Raw genomic sequence first — 20,365 nt, forward strand, 5'->3', positions numbered from 1 at the left:
AGAACACCGACAATACTGGGAGGAGGGGATGCAACTATAATCATTTAGTGTATATACGTAATGTAGCAATAGGCACATTCATAATTATATTTCATATTTACGTAATTTGATAATTTTAAGCATAAGGCATCATCACAATGCTGGCTTTTTTATTTGACAACATCACTGATTACTACTTACTGCAGACTTCCTGAGAGCCAACAAATTAATAATAATTAAACATCACTTTCTGGATAATGCCTACTCTCACTGGGCTGTTGACTGTTAGGATGTTGCTATATTCCCGTTCAGATGAAGAACGACTCATAATCCTAATGGGGAAAAAACGAAGCGTCTTTTTGGGTCTTTTTTGCCATTTAAGGGTCTAAGTACCAACTTCTCAGTTCATGTCCACATCAATTTACTCTCCAGTTGGGAGACATGATTTTAATCTATAACTAACTTTCACGAGCTCCGAGACAAGAAAGCAGCTCACCAGCTCATGTTGTCAATACCGCAGCATAAGCTAGTTGCCTCTCTGTGAGCAATGCACTGCTAAATGTAGGTCCTTACGTAAGCGCTTATAATAACAATATTGATAATACTTACAATACTAATATTCAGGTCTCAAATTGTAAATGGAGTATTTTTGGTGCTTTTTGGATGGTTATTTATTGGGTTTTTTGGTCGGAATAGACGCAATGACGTCATGACTTCATGGCTCCCATTCACTCCATTGTAAGCAGACTTGTTTTCCCTGTTTATTTGGAAGTTAGAATGCATTTTAAAAAAGACATGTTTTCTTGTCTCTCATAAGGATTGTGAATTATAGTCAAATTAAAAAAAAGGGTAGTTCCCCTTTAAGGAGCTGATTAAAATAAATACAATTGAGGCATTTTGGTGTCTGCTGGTGTTTTTTCTAAAGTGGCATTTGTTTTATCAATTAGAACACGTATTATTAACACACATCCTAACTGAAAAAACTTCTTGCAAAATGCATTTACTTGGGTCTGGATCATTGCAGCGCAAGCCCACTGTTAGTGATAGCTTCTCCCAGAGTGCAACTTCAACGCACAAAAAAATGGGTTCCATTGTAGATGTACTGCAGGACCAATCTTACAATGTTAATAAAAAGGTTAACATACTGCTCCATGTTTCAAAACATAGCAAAACGCCACAGGTGGAGGGAAACAAGTGTCTTCATAGTGACAACCGGGGCACATAGTACAGGCAAAAACTTAAATAGGGCAGTAAGCACCATTTTTGCACTTGTTATCAATTGTACATGCAATCTTAGTAGATCACCTTCAACACGCCCACACATAGTACACACAATTTTATACAGGTTTTGCACACACTGTTTAGCGCTTGTTATTTGGTTTTTAGTAGATTGGGCCTAAAATTTACTGTAACTAAAATCCTAATAGAAATTGTTGTCTCTTCTATTTATGTATTTTTGCTAAACCTTACAGTAGATTGATGCATTCGTTTTGCTAATAATTTATCCATTATTTCTTACAGTTCCTGCGAGATGTCCTCGACACACTTTTCTGTCTTTTAGATGACAACACTGACAAATACGGCCCACTGGTTTTCCAGTCTTTGGTATGACCATTATGGCAGCAGATGTGTAATTAGTAATTTTTGATAATTACTAAAACTTAATTGTGTCATCCATATGTCCATGTGTGTTACAGGTATTTATTATTAACTTGCTCAGGGACAGCCGGTTCTACCACTTCCGTCCTGTGATGGACTCTTACATCCAAAACCACTTTGCTGGAGCTTTGGCATACAAGTACAACGACATTTACTACTTCATGTTTGAAATATTCAGTCATTAATATCAACCTTGATAACTGCTAAGTTTACACCATTCTTTCAATCTCTGTGCACACAGGGAGCTTATTCGATGCCTCAAGTGGTACATGGACCGCTCAGCTGAAGTCGTCCGTCAAGACCACATACAGGAAGCCATGAGGGTAAAGGATTGTACTTCCAATACTTGGTGTGGTTTTGTTTCAAAGTGGCAGAGAGTGTTTCATTGCTCCTGCGGACACAAATGGATTAGTATAAAAGCAGGATATGGTCAAAGCAATGGGCTGCTAAGGAGTAACATGATGCGTCAGAAAGTGAAATTTAACTGAGGGGTTATTGACTGTGCACAGTACAAAACTTATTTTGAGTTTGATACATATTTAGTGATTGATGTTTTTATGTCAAACATGTTCTTTGTTTGAAACTTTGTAATGGAAAACATGTTACATTTGCATCGTCCCTTAGGCTCTGGAGTACCTGTTCAAATTCATTGTCCAGTCCCGTATACTGTACTCACGGGCCACTTGTGGGATGGAAGAGGAGCAGTTCCGTGCGAGCATCCAAGAGCTCTTTCAGTCCATTCGCTTCGTGCTTAGTCTGGACAGTCGCAGCTCAGAGAACCTCGTGTTCACTCAGGTTTGATAGCTGATACCTCATTACACATTTACTCTTTGTTAAGTGGCAGACTTTTCCATCTGTTTGAAAGTCTTATTTATTTTTTACTTTGGTTTGTATTTCTTATTCATTCACGGTCCAAGTTTGCATTTACTATATGTTTCATTGATATTTTTTTTGTCTGTTGTTTCATTTTTTTATTTGTGTATGTTTCATTCTATACTTCGCCCCTTCCTTGGCTTGCTTGATCTTGGAGGGGTCTGATGTGCTGCATGTATCTCTGTGGTAATGCTCCGGGTCTGTCATCGGTCTCAGTAAGTCACAGCACCATGCGTTGGTCCCACACGATCTGCGTTTGGGGTTTATCTTTAGCACCTGTTTTCCTGCAGTAAAATGTTAAAGGGAATGGTTGTATTATTGTCTTATCTTTTGGAATTATAAAACTACTCTCAGACTATTTTCTTACACAGAAAGGTACCACCAGAAAATATTCTGAAGTAATGTTTTTATTCAAACATCCAAATTAAGCCAAAGTCCTTCTCTTTGTCCCCCTCTCAGGCGGCACTTTTGAACAGCTTCCCAGATATCTTTGATGAGCTACTGCAGATGTTCACAGTTCAGGAGGTGGCTGAATATGTCCGTGGCACCCTTGGAAGCATGCCCAGCACTGTTGACATTGGCCAGTCGATGGATGTTGTCAAACTGCAGTCGATTGCACGGACTGTTGAAAGCCGTCTTTTCTTCTTCCCTGGTAAGACTTTGACAGAAATGTGGTTGCAAAGAGTTCTGTTTGTGTAGCTATAAAATACATTGGGCCTGATGTACTAAGTTCAAAATAACACGTGCTATACAGGGTGTACCATGAATTGATTAACGTGGACCCCGACTTAAACAAGTTGAAAAACTTATTCGGGTGTTACCATTTAGTGGTCAATTGTACAGAATATGTACTGTACTGTGCAATCTACTAATAAAAGTTTCAATCAATCAAAGTGTGCAGAGCGTGTAATCCACTATGACTGTGTGCGCAATTGATAGCGAGTGCAGAAGTTGTGCAGACTGCCTGTTTGGCCTTTTATTTTCTAAAATGCATTTTCTATATACTTTTATTTTGACATGCGCTGTGATGTTGTGTGCAATGCACTTTTTTGACATGTGACATCAAAGAGTCAAGCAACCATCTTATAAATCTAACATTAAGGAGACTGGGGGCCAAGTTGCAAATCAGTTTCTCAGGCTCATCGCTGCTGAAAGCTGAATTGTTTATTTTTTACAACTTCTTGTAAGCTTTGTATTGTTTTTGCCTTTGAATTTGCTTCGTCTGTAAGTATTTGTTCTGAACGTTAAGACATATATACTTTATGTTCGATTGTGCTAAATTCGTTTAGAAATTGTGAAGATTGTAAACTTTCTTTTTTCAGCACAGTTGCTTAAGGTTATGTGTCTTTTAGGAGTTCCTGAATTATTTAATGTGGTGTTTCACTTATATATAAGGATGTGTACTGCTATTCAGTCATTTGTTGTAGTTAATTTCACTCCAGTTCATATTGGATTTGACTGTTCCACCTATTACAGCACTTGGAGCTTAGATGGAGTTTGGCTTTTTGTTGACTTGTGTCCACTTACACACAAGGGGAACAGTACACCGCCCTATCTAAAGGGTTATGCGTGCACTATAAATACAGGCTGTGCTTGTATGAGACACTCATTTCTAAACCGTACTGTTTAGTTATACTGTGTAATATGCAGCACACTTAGACTTAGACAAACTTTATTGATCCACAAGGGAAATTGTTCCACACAGTAGCTCAGTTACAAAGGATGGAAAGGATAAGGATGGAAAGGATAATGCACAAAAGGGCACACAAAGAGGGCGAAAACAAAAGGTATAAAGTAGACTAAAAATGTACCATAGTAGCAATATAAAATATAACATATATGTGATATTTACATATTATATATACAGTATATAATATATACTGATATATTATATTATATTTTTATATAATATATACAATATATAACAAATCCCAATTACCATGTACAATATTACAGTATATGTAACAGCTGCAGCAAAAAAAAGGGCAGCATAAAATAGAGAGTAGATCCAGTAGAAAATATACAATATAAACAAAGAGATTGCTGTATGGCGAGTGATTATACAGCTGGATGGAGTGCGGAATGAAGGAGTTCTTGAACCAAACACTGTAGGAACGAAGCTGAAGGAGCCTGTTGGAGTATGAGCTCCGCTGTCCCTCAATTGTCTGGTGGAGTGGGTGGGCAGGATTGTCCATGATGGCCAGCAGTTTGTCCAGTGTCCTCCTGTCCCTCACTGACACAAACGCCTCCAACTGCGTGCCAATAATTTGGCTGGCTTCGGGATCAGTTTGTCAATTGGTTTAGGTCCATTTTGCTGGTGCTGCTCCCCCAACAAACCACTGCAAAGTACAGGGCACTGGCCACAACAGACTGAAAAAAGATCTCCAACAGCTTGCTGCACACATTAAAGGGCCCAGGCTTCCTCAGGAAAAAGAGTCTGCTCATGCCCTTCTTGTATGCAGCTTTGGTGTTGTCCTTCCAGTCCAGTCTGCTGTTCAAGTGGACTCCCAGGTACACGCCACCTTTTGCGCGATATACAATTGCGATCTCGACAACAGAATCTTTTGTTAGCACATCAAAGCTTAGGTGCTCTCTGGGAGGCGCCACTGTTGTGATGGTGCATCTGGAATGATCCAGAAATGCATGTTAACAGAATGTCATTAAAAAAATGCCAGCAGACACCAAAGCAAATCTATTAAATTAGTTGTAATCAGCACCATAAGTCATCCAGCAGCTATGAAGTTTTAGAATATTTTGTTGAATAGACAATTGGTCTAATACTGTTTTGTTTTTCCTTACTATCCAAACATATGACATAGGACAAAGGATTCTCTCTCCATTGTTGTCTTTGCAGCACAATCGCATCCTTTCTTTCTCAAAGCCAATATAGACGCAAAACAGCGGCCACTGAATAGTTTTAGTTTTGATAAATCACATTGGGAGTGCTAAATATTTGCATCTTCTCTTTCCAATATTCTGGGCAATCTAATAATCATCATATATACAGCAAATACACAAAGATAGACACTATAATGGATTTCACTCTCTATTTTGCTCATTTAAGAGATGCAATCCTCTCTGCGCATGAGCTTAATAAATCAGCGTTGCATGTGCTATTACGTTTGCACCGATGTTAATACACACAAAACTTTAGTAGATCAAGCCCATATTGTTAGTTACTCCAATGTGAACATGTGTAATTGAGACTATTAGAGTTTAAAGCACTTTTAAAGTACATATCTCCTTTTCTTGTGTTTCCCCCAGAGTCTCGAAGTATTTTGCTTCCAGTTGTCCTGCATCACATTCACCTGCACTTGCGCCAACAGAGGGAGCTGCTCATCTGTTCTGGGATCCTAAGCAGCATCTTTTCTATCATCAAGACCAGTTCTATGGTACAACATGTACATATACTCAAATTGGTGAACCATGGTGATGTATTGGCAGTGTGTATTAAACCTGATCCTTTAACTTGCTTGCTCTCAGGAGTCATCTGTTCAGGAGGAAGTGGAGATGATGGTGGAGAGCCTCTTGGATGTATTGCTGCAGACTCTGTTGTCTATCATGAGCAAGTCTCACTCTGTGGAAACATCCAGAGGACAACGCTGTCCTCAGTGCACTGCAGAAATAACGGTTAGTTTAAAAAGCCTATTTGATGTATGAAGAAAGTATGAAGAAACTGTATATTTGAATGACCTTTCATTTGTGTAATTTTCTCTGATCTAGGGGGAGTATGTGTCCTGTCTCCTTTCTCTGCTCCGACAGATGACGGAGATTCACTTTCACCATCTACTCAACAACTTCCATAGCAAGGAGGAGCTTAAAGTAAAAAAAAACTGACTATTTTATTTAGCTAAAACCTGTTTACCTCATCCCTACACTGCATGTACTTTGTTAGGAGTTCCTGTTGAAGATCTTCTGTGTATTTCGAAACCTTATGAAACTGACCATCTTCCCTCGAGATTGGAGTGTCATGAGACTCCTAACCAGTCAGTGAGTCTGATATTTTTGTCTTCTGACATGCTGTCACTGTCCCAGCGATGGTAAGGGAACTGAGCCTTTCATTAGATCAGACCTGTGAAGGTGACACTTGTGCCACGTTCCTTGTCAACTATTTTTGGCAGCCTCCTTTTTCATGAGCTGACAATAACATATGTACTGTGCTTTGTGCAGCATCATCGTTGTGACAACACAGCTTCTTGCTCCAGCGCTGCACAAGAACTTTTCCGAGGCGGACTTTGATTTCAAGGTGTGTGTCTGTCCGAAGGATCAGAGTAAATGCTTTTCAACCGTGACACATATTGTGTTGTTTGGCTTGTTGTGTGTGTTAGGTGTGGAACTCCTTTTTCAGCCTAACTGTGCTGTACATCAATCAGCCCAGTCTGCAGCTGGAGACGCTCGGTCCTGCCAAGAGAAAGAAAGTTCTGGACAAGTAAGAAGGCATCACGTTGTTTGCAAGCTTTTTAAAAGAATGCACTCTGATCTTTTTAATGTTCTACTCTTATCTCTCTCTGAAGGTATGGGGATATGAGAGTCCTGATGGCGTATGAGCTGTTTAACATGTGGCAAAAATTAGGTTGGACTCACACATTCAAATCACAAACACACAAAACGCCTGATGTACTAAGATCCAAAATACATGTGCTGAATAGAGTGTCACTGTCACCATGGAAACACTAATTTCCTTCCACATTTATGGCATCATATGGCCCAACCTGCTTTGTCATGTTGTTGACATGCAGCACACAAATATACAGGTATAACGTACACGAAAGGGACAAGCGGTTGAAAATGGATGGATGTATGGACCTTTTTCTAGTAGGCTGTATTGAAGCGTGATCTAGACAACACAGCATATTTTTAGTACGCTGACGGTGCGCTCTGAGAGGCTCTGCGGTGTTGTGATGGTGCATCTGGAATGATCCAGAAGCATGCAAATGAATGTTGCAAGACATATGATAATGGTGTTTCATAAATAATATATTTCCTATATAAAAATAAAAAAACTATTAAAAAAACCCACCAAAATGGATCTACATTTTTTTGTTTTATTTGGTCCATTTAATCATCCAGCAGCTATAAAATAATAAAAGGATATTGCTGAATAGACAATATGTCTGTTTTTATTTTTGACGGATAAATATGTGGACACACACATTGAGTAGATGGATATTCTTCTTGTCCGTCTCTGCAGCGCAATTGCCTCGTTCTCACAGCTATGTTGTAACTTTGCCAGTTTGCCATTTTAGACATACTAAATATCAATGCAAAACAGCGGCAGCAGAACTGTTTTATGCTTGATGAATCACATTAACTGTGCTAAGTGATTATATTTGCATCTTCTCTTCCCAGTATTGCGGGTGTTGTGATAGTCAGCATGTAGCCTTAATGTACATGAAGACAAATAGAAAAAAATATGCAATCTCTATTTTGCTGTGTTAAAGTTAAAGTTAAAGTAAGCGATGCAATCCTCTGCACTCACGCTTTTTAGATCAGCTTTGCATGTGCTATCAAGTGTGCACGTGTTTTAGTACATGCAAACGTTTAGTAGACTTGACACACAAATAACATGATGCCTTCTACTTTTGTGACCTATCCAGGGGACAACAAGCCCCACTTCATCCCAGGAATGATGGGCCCCTTTCTGGGAGTCACCCTAGTCCCTCAGACTGAAGTTCGAAACATAATGATTCCCATTTTCCATGACATGATGGACTGGGAGCAGAGGAAAAACGGGAACTTCAAACAGGTCACAATAAGTTTTTTATTCTATAAATCACAGGTTGCTGCTGTTGTCTTCACATAACGAACCCACACAATTTGTCTGTCCATGTCCGTGTTGTGCATAGGTGGAAGCAGAGCTGATGGATAAGCTTGACAGCATGGTGTCTGATGGAAAAGGCGATGATAATCACAGAGAGCTCTTCAGCCTTTTGTGAGCATGGCATCACATTTTCACACCTGGGATAGATTTGCTGTTAAAATGTTTTCTTAACACACTGCGTTGTTGTTGTTTTGCCTGCACCACCACAGGACGCAGTTGTTTGGCCCTTACCCAAGGTGAGTTACTGTACAGTCACAGATTCCTTCCTGTGACCATCAGCTTCACTAAAGACACATGAACTTGTATTCCATGCAGCCTGCTGGAGAAGATAGAGCAGGAAACCTGGAGAGAGACGGGCATCTCTTTTGTCACATCAGTCACAAGACTTGTTGAACGATTGCTGGACTACAGGTAAGCGGAGAGATTCACAGAACAAATATAGTGGGACTCTTGGCCATTATAAAAACTGGACGTAAGCGTGAGCAAAATTGCTGTAGCTGCTATATTAGAATAGAAGAGAACGATTTATTGTCATCAAACAAGAGATGGTGACATAATTACAGATGGCCACTCTGTTAGGTGCAGTTGAAATACAATACAAACACAAAATATCATATTCAAAATAAATACATAAATGCCAATACAAACAGCAGTGTAAAAGTGGAAATTAGTATAAGCTATTAGGACAGATTTATTATTCTAATGACTAACAAGTAAAAACTGTCTTTAACTCTTGTTTGTCCTGCTCTTGTATGACCGAAATCTCTTCCCTGATGGCAGCAGGTTGAACAAATGCTGCCCAGGGTAAGAGCTGTCTTTCATTTGCTCTGTCAAGGCAGTGGGAGCAATGAGGGCAGAGGGCGGCCGATAATCTTCTTTGCTGTCCTGAACAGCCTCTGTAGGGCCTTTCTGTCTGCAGGAGAGCAGGCAGCAAACCACACAGTTACGCAGTACATTAGCACTGGCTCTATCGTGGCCCGATTAAAAGATACCTGCAGTTTCTCCTTAGAACTTAGAACTTAAACAAACTTTAATGATCCACAAGGGAAATTGTTCAACACAGTAGCTCAGTTACAATGATGGAAAGTGTAAGGATGGAAAGGACAATGCGGGTATAAATAGACTAAATATAGCGATATAAAATATAACATATATACGAATATATATGAATATACACATAATATGTGTACAGTATATTATATATACAGATATATTATATTATGTCTATAATATATATACAATATATACCAATGACCATGTACAATATTACAGTATATGTGACAGCAGCAGCATAAAATAGAGAGTAGATCCAGTAGAAAATAGAAAATAGACATTAAAAACAAAAAGAAGTAGCTGACATAGAAGGTGTCAGGTAATAGGCAGATGTCATCTATTGCTGTATGGCGAGTGATTATACAGCTGGATGGAGTGCAGAATGAAGGAATTCTTGAATCGCACAGTGCGGGAAGGAAGCTGAAGGAGCCTGTTGGAGTATGAACTGTGCTGTCCCTCAATTGTCAGGTGGAGTGGGTGGGCAGGATTGTCCATGATGGCCAGCAGTTTGTCCAGTGACCTCCTATCCCTCACTGACACAAACGCCTCCAATTGCGTGCCAATAGTTTGGCCGGCTTTCCGGATCAGATTATCAATCCGGTTTGAGTCCCTTTTGCTGGTGCTGCTCCCCCAACAAACCACTGCAAAGTACAGGGCACTGGCCACAACAGACTGATAAAATATCTCCAACAGCTTGCTGCACACATTAAAGGACCTAAGCTTCCTCAGGAAAAAGAGTCTGCTCATGCCCTTCTTGTAAACAGCTTTGCAGTTGTCCTTCCAGTCCAGTCTGCTGTTCAAATGGACTCCTAGGTACTTATACTGCCCCACTACTGCCACCTCCCGGTCCTGGATTTTGATGGGCTCCACCGGTGTCATTCTTTTTCTGAAGTCGATGACCAGCTCCTTGGTCTTGTCCACATTAAGGACCAGATGGTTCGCCTGAGACCACTCCACAAAGTCAGCGATCAGTGTCCTGTACTCCAATTCCTGTCCCTCTCTGATACACCCGACCACAGCAGAGTCGTCAGAGTATTTCTGCAGGTGGCAGGACCTGGAACTGTACTGGAAGTCTGAGGTGTACAGGGTGAACAGGAAAGGAGACAGGACGGTCTCCTGTGGAGCATCTACACCACTGACCACATCCGACAGGGAGCTCCTGCAGTCACACAAACTGGGGCCTGTCAGACAAGTAATCAGTGATCCAGGAGACAATGGATGAACTGACACCCATCCTGAACAACTTGTCACTCATCAGAATTGGCTGAATGGTGTTAAAGGCACTGGAGAAATCAAAGAACATGATCCTCACAGTGCCCTTCCCACCATCCAGGTGAGAGTGAGCATGATGCAGCAGATAGATAACAGCATCATCCACTCCAACATGGGGCTGATATGCAAACTGTAGAGGATCCAGGGAAGGAGCCACAAGTTGGTTCCTCAGCAGCGCACGAAGGAAGAGGAGTCTCTGTTGTGTCTTTTTGACCATTGTTGAAGTGTTAACAGTCCATGTTAGGTCCTCCAAGATGTATGTTACTAGGAACTCTAAAGAGGCCACAGTCTCCACACAAACTCCATTCACCCCAAGTGGAGCATGTTCCCCTCTCTGTCTCCTAAAATCAATGACCATCTCCTCTATCTTTATGGTGTTCAGCCTCAAGTTGTTCTTTGTGCACCACCCTGCCAGCGCCGGTATTTTCATGCCCACCAATGTGGTGTGGTTGGCGAATTTGATGATGGTGTTCAAGGGATGAATGGGGACAGTCAAACGTATGTAGCGCAGCCCTGAGGGGAGCCAGTGTTGAGTGACTTGGTGGAGGAGCAAAGTTGACCCACCTTAACAGCTCAGCTTCCTGGGATGTCAGGGTTGATAGTATTGAACGCTGAGCTGTAGTCGACAAACATCATCCTGACAAGGCTGAGGGGAGAGGAGTGGCAATGGCCTCCTCTGTGGACCGGTTTGGCCTGCAGGCAAATTAATGTGGATTCAAGTTCTGGGTTAGACAGGTTGTGATATATTGGAGAACACGACTTTCAAAACACTTCATAACCACAGCCGTCAGTCCCTCTGGCTTGTAGTAATTTAAGTCTTTTTTGGCTCTCCTTTTGGGGACTGGGATGTCAGTGGCTGCCTTAAGACAGAGGGCGGGAGCTTGTGGCAGGAATAATTTGAATATCCCTGGCAGTACCCCTGCCAGCTGGTCTGAACAGTCCCGGAGCACCTTGCCCAGTATGCCGTCAGGCCCTGTTGTTTTACGCACATCTATGGCCTTCTGTGCTCGCTTCATCTGGTGTTCTTGGAGGACGAGCAGTTGAGGGCTAGAAGGTAGGTGGGGCACCTGGGGTGGGGCTGGTCTGGATGACTCGAAACGGGCATAGAAGTGAATGAGTTCCCTGCCAGAGAGTCGTTTATGTTGTTGGCTGCTGAGTTATTTTCATAGCTCATCAGGTGTTGGATGCCTTGCCTCACCTGCCGTTAGTCTGTTGTCCAGGCGCGCCTCCCCTTTACTCCACCTTTGCAGCCTTGATGCCTCTCCCCAGGTCAGATTTAGCTCTGCTGTATTGCTCTCTGTCCGCCGAGTGGAAGGCAGAGTTTCGGAACCTCAAAAGTACCTTGACCTCATTCAAGATTTTTGGTTCAGATAGACTTGGCTCTGCTTATAGTGTCTGTACAGTGTCTAATAAAAGACAGCACATTATTTGTCTGCTCCTGTAGCTCTAAATGGTCACCCACTGACCATGCCGTAGTCTGGAAGCAGTCCTGCAACTAGAAAAGTGCCAGGTGGCACAGTCCTGGTCACAGGTTTTCTCCTTCTCTGGAGGGTGGTGTAGGTAGGAACAAGGAGCAGAGAGAGGTGGTCAGACAAGCTCAGGTGGCAGAGAGGAACAGTCTTGTAGGCTTGTTTCAGATGAGCTTTCTACAAAATGTTGGTGTATGTCTGAGTATTTATGTGTATTTTCATTGATTAATAAATTGATTAAAAGTACATTAATTGATTCATGTACATTAAACACTTATTTGTGGTCTAAATATTATGTGTTGAATATGCTTTGGTGTAAATTATTCAACATTTTGCTCCACCGTCGCATTTATAGCCCGTTTTTTGAGTCTGTCTGCAAGATGTTTGTATATGGAGGTGTTCCCAGATTGCAATTGAAACCACGCCCCACCCTCTCCAAAAGTATCATAATATTTATTTTGAAAATGTACACTGTTTAATATATATACAGTATATATATATATATATATATATATATATATATATATATACATATATATATATATATATATATATATATATATATATATATATATATATATATATATATATATATATATATATATATATATATATATATATATATATATATATATATATATATATATATATATATATATATATATATATATTTTAACTGCCGTGTTCAGCCACTTGGGCAATATATATCTTGAAGTCATCAGCGTAATTTTTTCCAGACACGATCGAAAATAAACTTCATTAGCTTTGTATAGATTCACAGCTTTAGGTACACTTGCCCACTCTCCAATCAATACAGAGCTGCATTAAAAAAAAAATCGCTTTTAACAGCATTTATGTCTCTGCATTTTGCCTGTCAGTGTTATTAGGCGCATGCCAAGTTTACGTGAAATGAATATGGGGTTTTTCACTTTCCATACGATACCGAATGGGAATCTTGAGTGTTGGCTGATACCAATGTTAATCTGATATAATATCAGCAATAATCATAGCACATACATCTATTTTTTTGTGTTGTGGAATGTTAAAAAAGTATTGGTCAAGTAAAATACTTAAAGAAACATTGGTAGGTATGAAAAACACTAACCTTATGGCAGATTTATATTTTTCACCTTGTGGCTACAATATTTCATTAAATCAAGCTCATGACACATGAAGTTGAATGATCCCGACACGTTTGTTAGTGGATACTTTTTAATACATTTCTGCCTTGTAGACTTTGTATCTGTAAGTAATGCACAACTTGAATTATTTGATACTTGTTTATATTGACAAATTACATGTTTTAGACTGCAACATCGTTCAATTAGGGAGACTTATTACGTGTGTGTAGCTTGTGTGTTTAGCTGTTGAGTGCAGTAGCTGCTAGCTCCTAGTTGCTTTTAGTAGCTTATATATTTACATTTTGTAAATGACTTAACTAAAATACAAGAAAATATCAAACTTGTGTGTTTATTGGAAGACATTTAGATGCTATCCGGCTGTTGAGCATTTCACAAGTAAACACACTACAAGACTGCTTGTATCAAGCTTGTATCAGACATTTTACATGCAAGTCAATATCATCCCACACTTGTTTTTTTCCGACCGATACCCCTGGAAAATAATACTTTAGCCTAACTTTTCTTGTGTTTCCTCATAGCTTTAAGCTGAAGGGGAGGAGCTATTCTCCTTCTGGCCAAGATATTCACTCACTTTCCAAATAAGTACGTCCACCTCGCTGTGACGTTAAAATGTAGCCAGACGCTTTGGCATTGTTTAACATGAATATCCAACATTGTAACAACATTTAAAGTTAAAATTAATTAAGTCAGAAAAGACAAAATTCATTATTGGTCCCCTTTAAGAGGTTTTACGTTAGTCTGTAATTAATGTAATTAATTACTCTAATTGTAGAGCACTAAAATAACTATTTATTTTGTTTGTGTAGGGATTGCATGAAAGGAGATGAAGTAGAGAACAAGAAAATTGGCGGCTCAGTCAACCTTATGGTGAGCTATCACAATTTTTTTCTGATCATAGAACCCTTTGGATTTGATCAATTAACTTGTTTTCTTTACTCAAACTCAGAACTTCTACAAGTCAGAGGTAAACAAAGAGGACATGTACATCCGCTACATCCATAAGCTGTGTGACCTACATCTCCAAGCTGAAGACTTCACAGGTAGCAGAGATGCGCACATTTCCTGAGTTATATGAACAATCTTCAGTGTCAGCAAAGTGAAATTTATGTTTGGGTTTGTTGCTACAGAACACCTTCAGGCTTAGGTCTTAAATAAGATGTTTTACCTTCTAAGTTTTCTCATTCTGCTCTTAAAGCCAAAGGTAAAATTGACAAAAGTGTTTGGTTTAAGGGAAACCACATAATACATATGGAAATTACTTATTCAGGGCTATTGTATATTTAATAGACTAGGGAAGGAGTTTGAATCCACATATACTACTGGATTGTGACGGCGCAGTTGTCAGTAAATTCAATCATTGTGATGACTCAAGTATGGCTTGTTAATGGCACCACTTTGCCAGTAAATGCTGACAAATATGACTCATGCAAGGAGACCTTATTGATTACTTACACAAAACCATCAAGCAGCAGTAATACCACTTTTGGAAATGTTTTTAAAAGTGATTGCACACAAGGCTAATGTGTCCCTCCAGGATTTTGCAGGCTTTTTTGTGATTGTTGCAGCCTAAAAAGTTTGAATTAGTGGCAGCTTTTTTAGAAAGTGGCAACAAAAGTTGCAATGTTTTGAGGCTTATTTTTTCAACAGCAATAATGGATTTGTTATTAATGTTTTAAGTGTTCCTTGCGACCTTAGCCACAAAAAGCACATAGTTTCAAGAAAAAAAAATAGAGATCCAATCTGATGAAGCACGGCTGCAACTCCTGCATTTGGCAACTTTAGCGACTCGGCTGCAGCCAACAACATATATATATATATATATATATATATATATATATATATATATATATATATATATATATATATATATATATATATATATATATATATATATATATATATATATATATATATATATATATATATATATATATATATATATATACCTGTATATCTATATATATATATATATAGATATACAGTACAGGCCAAACGTTTTGGCACACCTTCTCATTCAATGTGTTTTCTTTATTTCCATGGCTATTCACATTGTAGATTGTCACTGAAGGCATCAAAACTATGAATGAACATATGTGGAGTTATGTACTTAACAAAAAAAGGTGGAATAACTGAAAGTCTCTAGTTTCTAGTCTCTTCAAAATAGCCACTCTTTGCTCTGATTACGGCTTTGCACACTCTTGGCATTCTCTCGATGAGCTTCAAGAGGTAGTCACCTGAAATGTTTTCACTTCACAGGTGTGCCTTATCAGGGTTGATTAGAGGAATTTCTTGCTTTATCAATGGGGTTGGGACCTTTAGTTGTGTTGTGAATGAGAAGGTGTGTCCAAACTTTTGGCCTGTACCGTATATATATGTGTACAGCTCTGGTAATGGGTACAATCGCACCCACCTGCACAAATGTACTTCAAAATGTAACAATCAAAATAAATATGACTTTTTTTTTGTTTACTAGGGAATGCATATATAATATGCATTAGTTTGACCATTTAAAATCAACGATAATAAAAAGGAGATGCTTGGAAATAGCATAAAAATGCCCCAAAAACTTGGAAAAACGCGATTCATAGCGTTACTTTTTGGTGTAACCATCATGAGCGTTCTGTTCAGGTATATTTATTTTATATTTTCATAAATCATCGTATTTATGTATTACTAAATTTAAATAGGTATTGATCAATCTTTAAGCTGTGTGTATTTGATTTCAGTTTGCTTTTGACATCTTATTTAGAATTGTAGTTGAAACTTTTACAACTTTGTGTTGCGCTCATGATGGCGTAACCAAACTAGATTTCATTTAATGATCTTATTTTGAATATCTATTCCCTTTTTTACATTTAGTATATTTAGATATACTGTGTTTTATGCTTTTTTCTTTTTGGAACATGTACTATACATATAATACAATAAAGTCCTATATAAAATTATGTTTCTAGCAATACTTTAATTTTGCCTTTGAAAGTAACACTCCAATGTCAATTAGTGAGGCTGTACACACATATATGTATACATATATATATACTATAAATATGTATATATATATATATATATATATATATATATATATATATATATATATATATATATATATATATATATATATATATATATATATATATATATATATATATATATATATATATATATATGTATATATATACTACCGTTCAAAAGTTTGGGGTCACATTGAAATGTCCTTATTTTTGAAGGAAAAGCACTGTACTTTTCAATGAAGATAACTTTAAACTAGTCTTAACTTTAAAGAAATACACTCTATACATTGCTAATGTGGTAAATGACTATTCTAGCTGCAAATGTCTGGTTTTTGGTGCAATATCTACATAGGTGTATAGAGGCCCATTTCCAGCAACTATCACTCCAGTGTTCTAATGGTACAATGTGTTTGCTCATTGGCTCAGAAGGCTAATTGATGATTAGAAAACCCTTGTGCAATCATGTTCACACATCTGAAAACAGTTTAGCTCGTTACAGAAGCTACAAAACTGACCTTCCTTTGAGCAGATTGAGTTTCTGGAGCATCACATTTGTGGGGTCAATTAAACGCTCAAAACGGCCAGAAAAAGAAAACTTTCATCTGAAACTCGACAGTCTATTCTTGTTCTTAGAAATGAAGGCTATTCCACAAAATTGTTTGGGTGACCCCAAACTTTTGAACGGTAGTGTATATATGTATATATATATTTTGTCTTGACTTTGACTTGACTTTATTTATTCATGCTTGCAGTGGAGCCAAGGCCCCACTGAAAAAACAGCTGAACTTTACAATGAATATTAAACAAACAAAGATAAAAAAAATTAAAAGAACAGACAGTATTTTATATAAAAAAAACATTTCCATTTTCAGGGCAACAGCAGCATGGAAACTATTAGCATTCTGGTATATGACTGTATTACTTATTTAATTAGATAGTATTATTATACAGTTTAATTGCAGTATGCAGGGTAGAGTTTTTAAGTCTCTTTGTCTTGGCTTTGGGCTCGGGTTCAGCCAGCTTATGTTGGTTCCTCAATGTCCTGGCAGTGCGGCTGCCTCGTGTTGGAGGTAGCAGGTCATGCAGAGGGTGTTGCTCATCATGCATATCCCTGACCAGCTTCACTGCAGCCTCCTCTCTCCTGGTCTGGAGTGATGGTAGGGGTTGTGAGATGTTTCCAGCTCTCCTCGTAATGATTTTACAGGCACGTTTCTGGACTCGCTGTAACTCTACCTGTTGTTTTATATATATATATATATATATATATATATATATATATATATATATATATATATATATATATATATATATATATATATATATATATATATATATATATATATATATATATATATATATATATATATATATATATATATATTACATGACCCAGAATTTGTAGCTCTGTAGAAAGGAAGCGGAAGTAGGTGTGAGTTGCGCAATATGATGACAATCGTGTCATTTCAACAATAAAGGGTTAATATTTCACTATACGTTGTCGTTTCTGCTTCGTTTACACAAACATAATTTTTTATTTGACAGTTGACACTCAAAGATAAATTTGATTGGCGAAAATGACGCTGATCGGCCAAAATGTGCGGGAAAGTAGGCGGGCTGTAGACAAAGTTGCGCGGTCGCACATAATTATGATAAATATGATTTTCTCAAATTAATGCGATTGCGACATTACGAAGTCCTGGAGGGCCTGTTTAATGTGCTATAGTTAATATTCGCTAATCTAAAAAAGTACAAACAAGATATGTGTTATTATTAGTAGGAGAACATTGGGTTTATTTATGCACTAACTGCTTGTAACTATAACCTGACTCTCGCCAGACCCTTGTAGTTCGATGAGCTCAACACAAGGATCTGGGCTCGAGGGCAATGCAAACTCCTTCAAGATAGCAAAAAATAATGAACCAATCAGGATCGCCGGACGGGATTTCATAGATGTGACGTAGCGCCAAAGCGACTGTTTGATTCAAACAACAATGGTGGCACGCAACAAGGAGTCGTGTGCTGACGTTGATTCTGTTATTGCAACTGTTTTGCGACATTGATCGTCTACTGACATTGCTGCGTTGTTTCAATAAAAGTTTTCTAACTTTTCGCTCTGTCGTTATCCAATATGTCGGCTGTTCTGTTTTGGATTTCCCAGCGTCACTCCCATCAGCGTCACGGGTTGTTTTCGATGTGAGTGGTTGAAGTAGCACGTCATTCAAGATAACGGACAACTGGTTTATCCGATCACATACAATGATGTATTTCAAAAGGCTCCGCCCTTTGAAATACATCTCCTATTGAGAAGTCCCAGATCCTTGTGTGGAGCTCAGCGAACTACAAGGATCTGGCGAGAGTCAGGTTATTGTAACTGTGCATGTCAGCAAGATACAGGGCTCCACAAAGGAGTGTGGCAGATTAGGTTTCAGCTGTGAGTCTGCACTTTGTTCCTCTGGTAATAAATATAAAAGAGTCGCTAGACTCTAGGCAACTTCTGACATCTGTTCACAAAAATGTGTCCCAACATGTCCTGAAGGTATCAGCATAATGTTGTGTTCAAACTGTTCAAAATCTGTTGTAGCTTTTTATGAGCGAGCAGGTATTACAGTACTGTGTGTGTACATTACCTCACACTTTCTTTTTTTTTTTGCTGACCTTCGACTTGTGATTCTTTGCCAACAGAGGCAGCATTCACCCTGTTATTGTATTGGGAGCTGCTACAGTGGGAGGATCGGCCCTTAAGGGATTTTCTCCACTATCCTTGCCAGAGCGAGTGGCAACGCAAGGAGAACCTAAGCCGCAAAATCCTCCACTACTTCAACAAGGGCAAGGCAAGAAAACTTTTATATATAATTCCTGACAAATAACCAGGAATTAATTTTCAAATGAGTACTTAATTTCTGACCTGTACCAGACTCATCTAGAGCTGAACTGCGACAATGACCACGTTTACACTGCAGGCCAAAGTGGCCCCAATCAGATTTGTTTGAGATCTGATTTTTTTCAGCTGACTGTTTATACTGCAAGTAAAATGTGATTTTAATCAGACTCCAATGTAAACGCGCACTAGCCCCAATGTGGCCCCAATCTGGCCTCGACATCAATTGCATGCACACTTCGATAAATTCAAAGTTTCCATTAATCAAAGTTTATTTATATAGCCCTAAATCACAAGTGTCTCAAAGGGCTGCACAAGCCACAACAACATCCTCGGCTCAGATCCCACATCAGGGTAAGGAAAAACTCAACCCAATGGGCTACAATGAGAAACCTTGAAGGGGACCACAGATGTGGAGATCAAAATATATACTCATATATTACATATATCCTACTTTTTGCGCACTATTGACAAGTGATGCACCGAAAACTTGGTCGTCTTAAGTAAAAAACGAAACCCGATAAATAAAATATCCATGTCCGCTGGCGTCCGCGTCTTTCGTTGGCGCACACGAATGACGTAGCTCACCCAAAGCTGACAAAACAACCACATTCAGGACACATTCAGGTCGCATTGCGTTTAGACTGCAGTCGCTTTTGAAAAGATCAGATTCCAATCGGATTCAGTACTACCTCCTAACGTGGCCTGAATCTTACGCCAACAGATCAGATTTGAAGCACATTGGAGTGTTAAAACTGGCAAAGAAAATCAGACCTGTGTCACTTGAGGGCAAAAAAATCTGATTTGGTGTGCAGTGTAAACGGGATCATATACAGTATATGTTGCCTTAATTAATATGAAGTACTATACATAACTGATGGATAGACAGTGATTGATCACTAATTATGAACTCCAATCTTATAATAACTAATTGTTTTGTGTAAATAATGTTCCTTGATGGCAATAACTTAGAATTGAGTTCATAATACCTTCAAAAAGCATTTAAAATAAATTCAAATGTGTTTGTAATAGAGATACACTACTGTCATGTCACATGTATGGTTAAAATGGAGCTTTAACACCAATCAATTATTTGCATTTTATTAAGAATAGGAAGCCCTGCAACAACCAAAAACTATTTGTTACTGAAGCTGTAATAACACATTGTCTTTGTCATGTCTGTGTTAATCATGTTTTTGTTTTGCTTG

General features: G+C 38.6%; 1 protein-coding gene across 4 annotated transcripts in view; it reads left to right on the plus strand.

The window, feature by feature from the left end:
• Window positions 1–20,365, plus strand: part of LOC133653886 (dedicator of cytokinesis protein 3-like) — a 151,722-nt gene that overhangs the window by 105,459 nt on the left and 25,898 nt on the right. For all 4 annotated transcript variants that reach the window (XR_009826784.1, XM_062053696.1, XM_062053697.1 and 1 more), the window contains 19 exons: window positions 1,501–1,584; window positions 1,677–1,777; window positions 1,880–1,961; window positions 2,263–2,433; window positions 2,971–3,163; window positions 5,776–5,903; window positions 5,995–6,141; window positions 6,235–6,333; window positions 6,407–6,501; window positions 6,682–6,757; window positions 6,840–6,940; window positions 7,026–7,084; window positions 8,109–8,257; window positions 8,358–8,443; window positions 8,542–8,568; window positions 8,648–8,743; window positions 14,075–14,135; window positions 14,215–14,308; window positions 18,962–19,110. Coding sequence is in view for 3 of the 4 variants with exons in the window: in XM_062053696.1 (XP_061909680.1) it covers window positions 1,501–1,584; window positions 1,677–1,777; window positions 1,880–1,961; window positions 2,263–2,433; window positions 2,971–3,163; window positions 5,776–5,903; window positions 5,995–6,141; window positions 6,235–6,333; window positions 6,407–6,501; window positions 6,682–6,757; window positions 6,840–6,940; window positions 7,026–7,084; window positions 8,109–8,257; window positions 8,358–8,443; window positions 8,542–8,568; window positions 8,648–8,743; window positions 14,075–14,135; window positions 14,215–14,308; window positions 18,962–19,110 (1,998 nt within the window). In the remaining variant the exon portion in view is untranslated. The remainder of the gene's footprint in view (window positions 1–1,500; window positions 1,585–1,676; window positions 1,778–1,879; window positions 1,962–2,262; window positions 2,434–2,970; window positions 3,164–5,775; window positions 5,904–5,994; window positions 6,142–6,234; window positions 6,334–6,406; window positions 6,502–6,681; window positions 6,758–6,839; window positions 6,941–7,025; window positions 7,085–8,108; window positions 8,258–8,357; window positions 8,444–8,541; window positions 8,569–8,647; window positions 8,744–14,074; window positions 14,136–14,214; window positions 14,309–18,961; window positions 19,111–20,365) is intronic.

This window comes from Entelurus aequoreus, linkage group LG07 (genome assembly GCF_033978785.1).
Source record: "Entelurus aequoreus isolate RoL-2023_Sb linkage group LG07, RoL_Eaeq_v1.1, whole genome shotgun sequence".
Classification (NCBI taxonomy): domain Eukaryota; kingdom Metazoa; phylum Chordata; class Actinopteri; order Syngnathiformes; family Syngnathidae; genus Entelurus; species Entelurus aequoreus.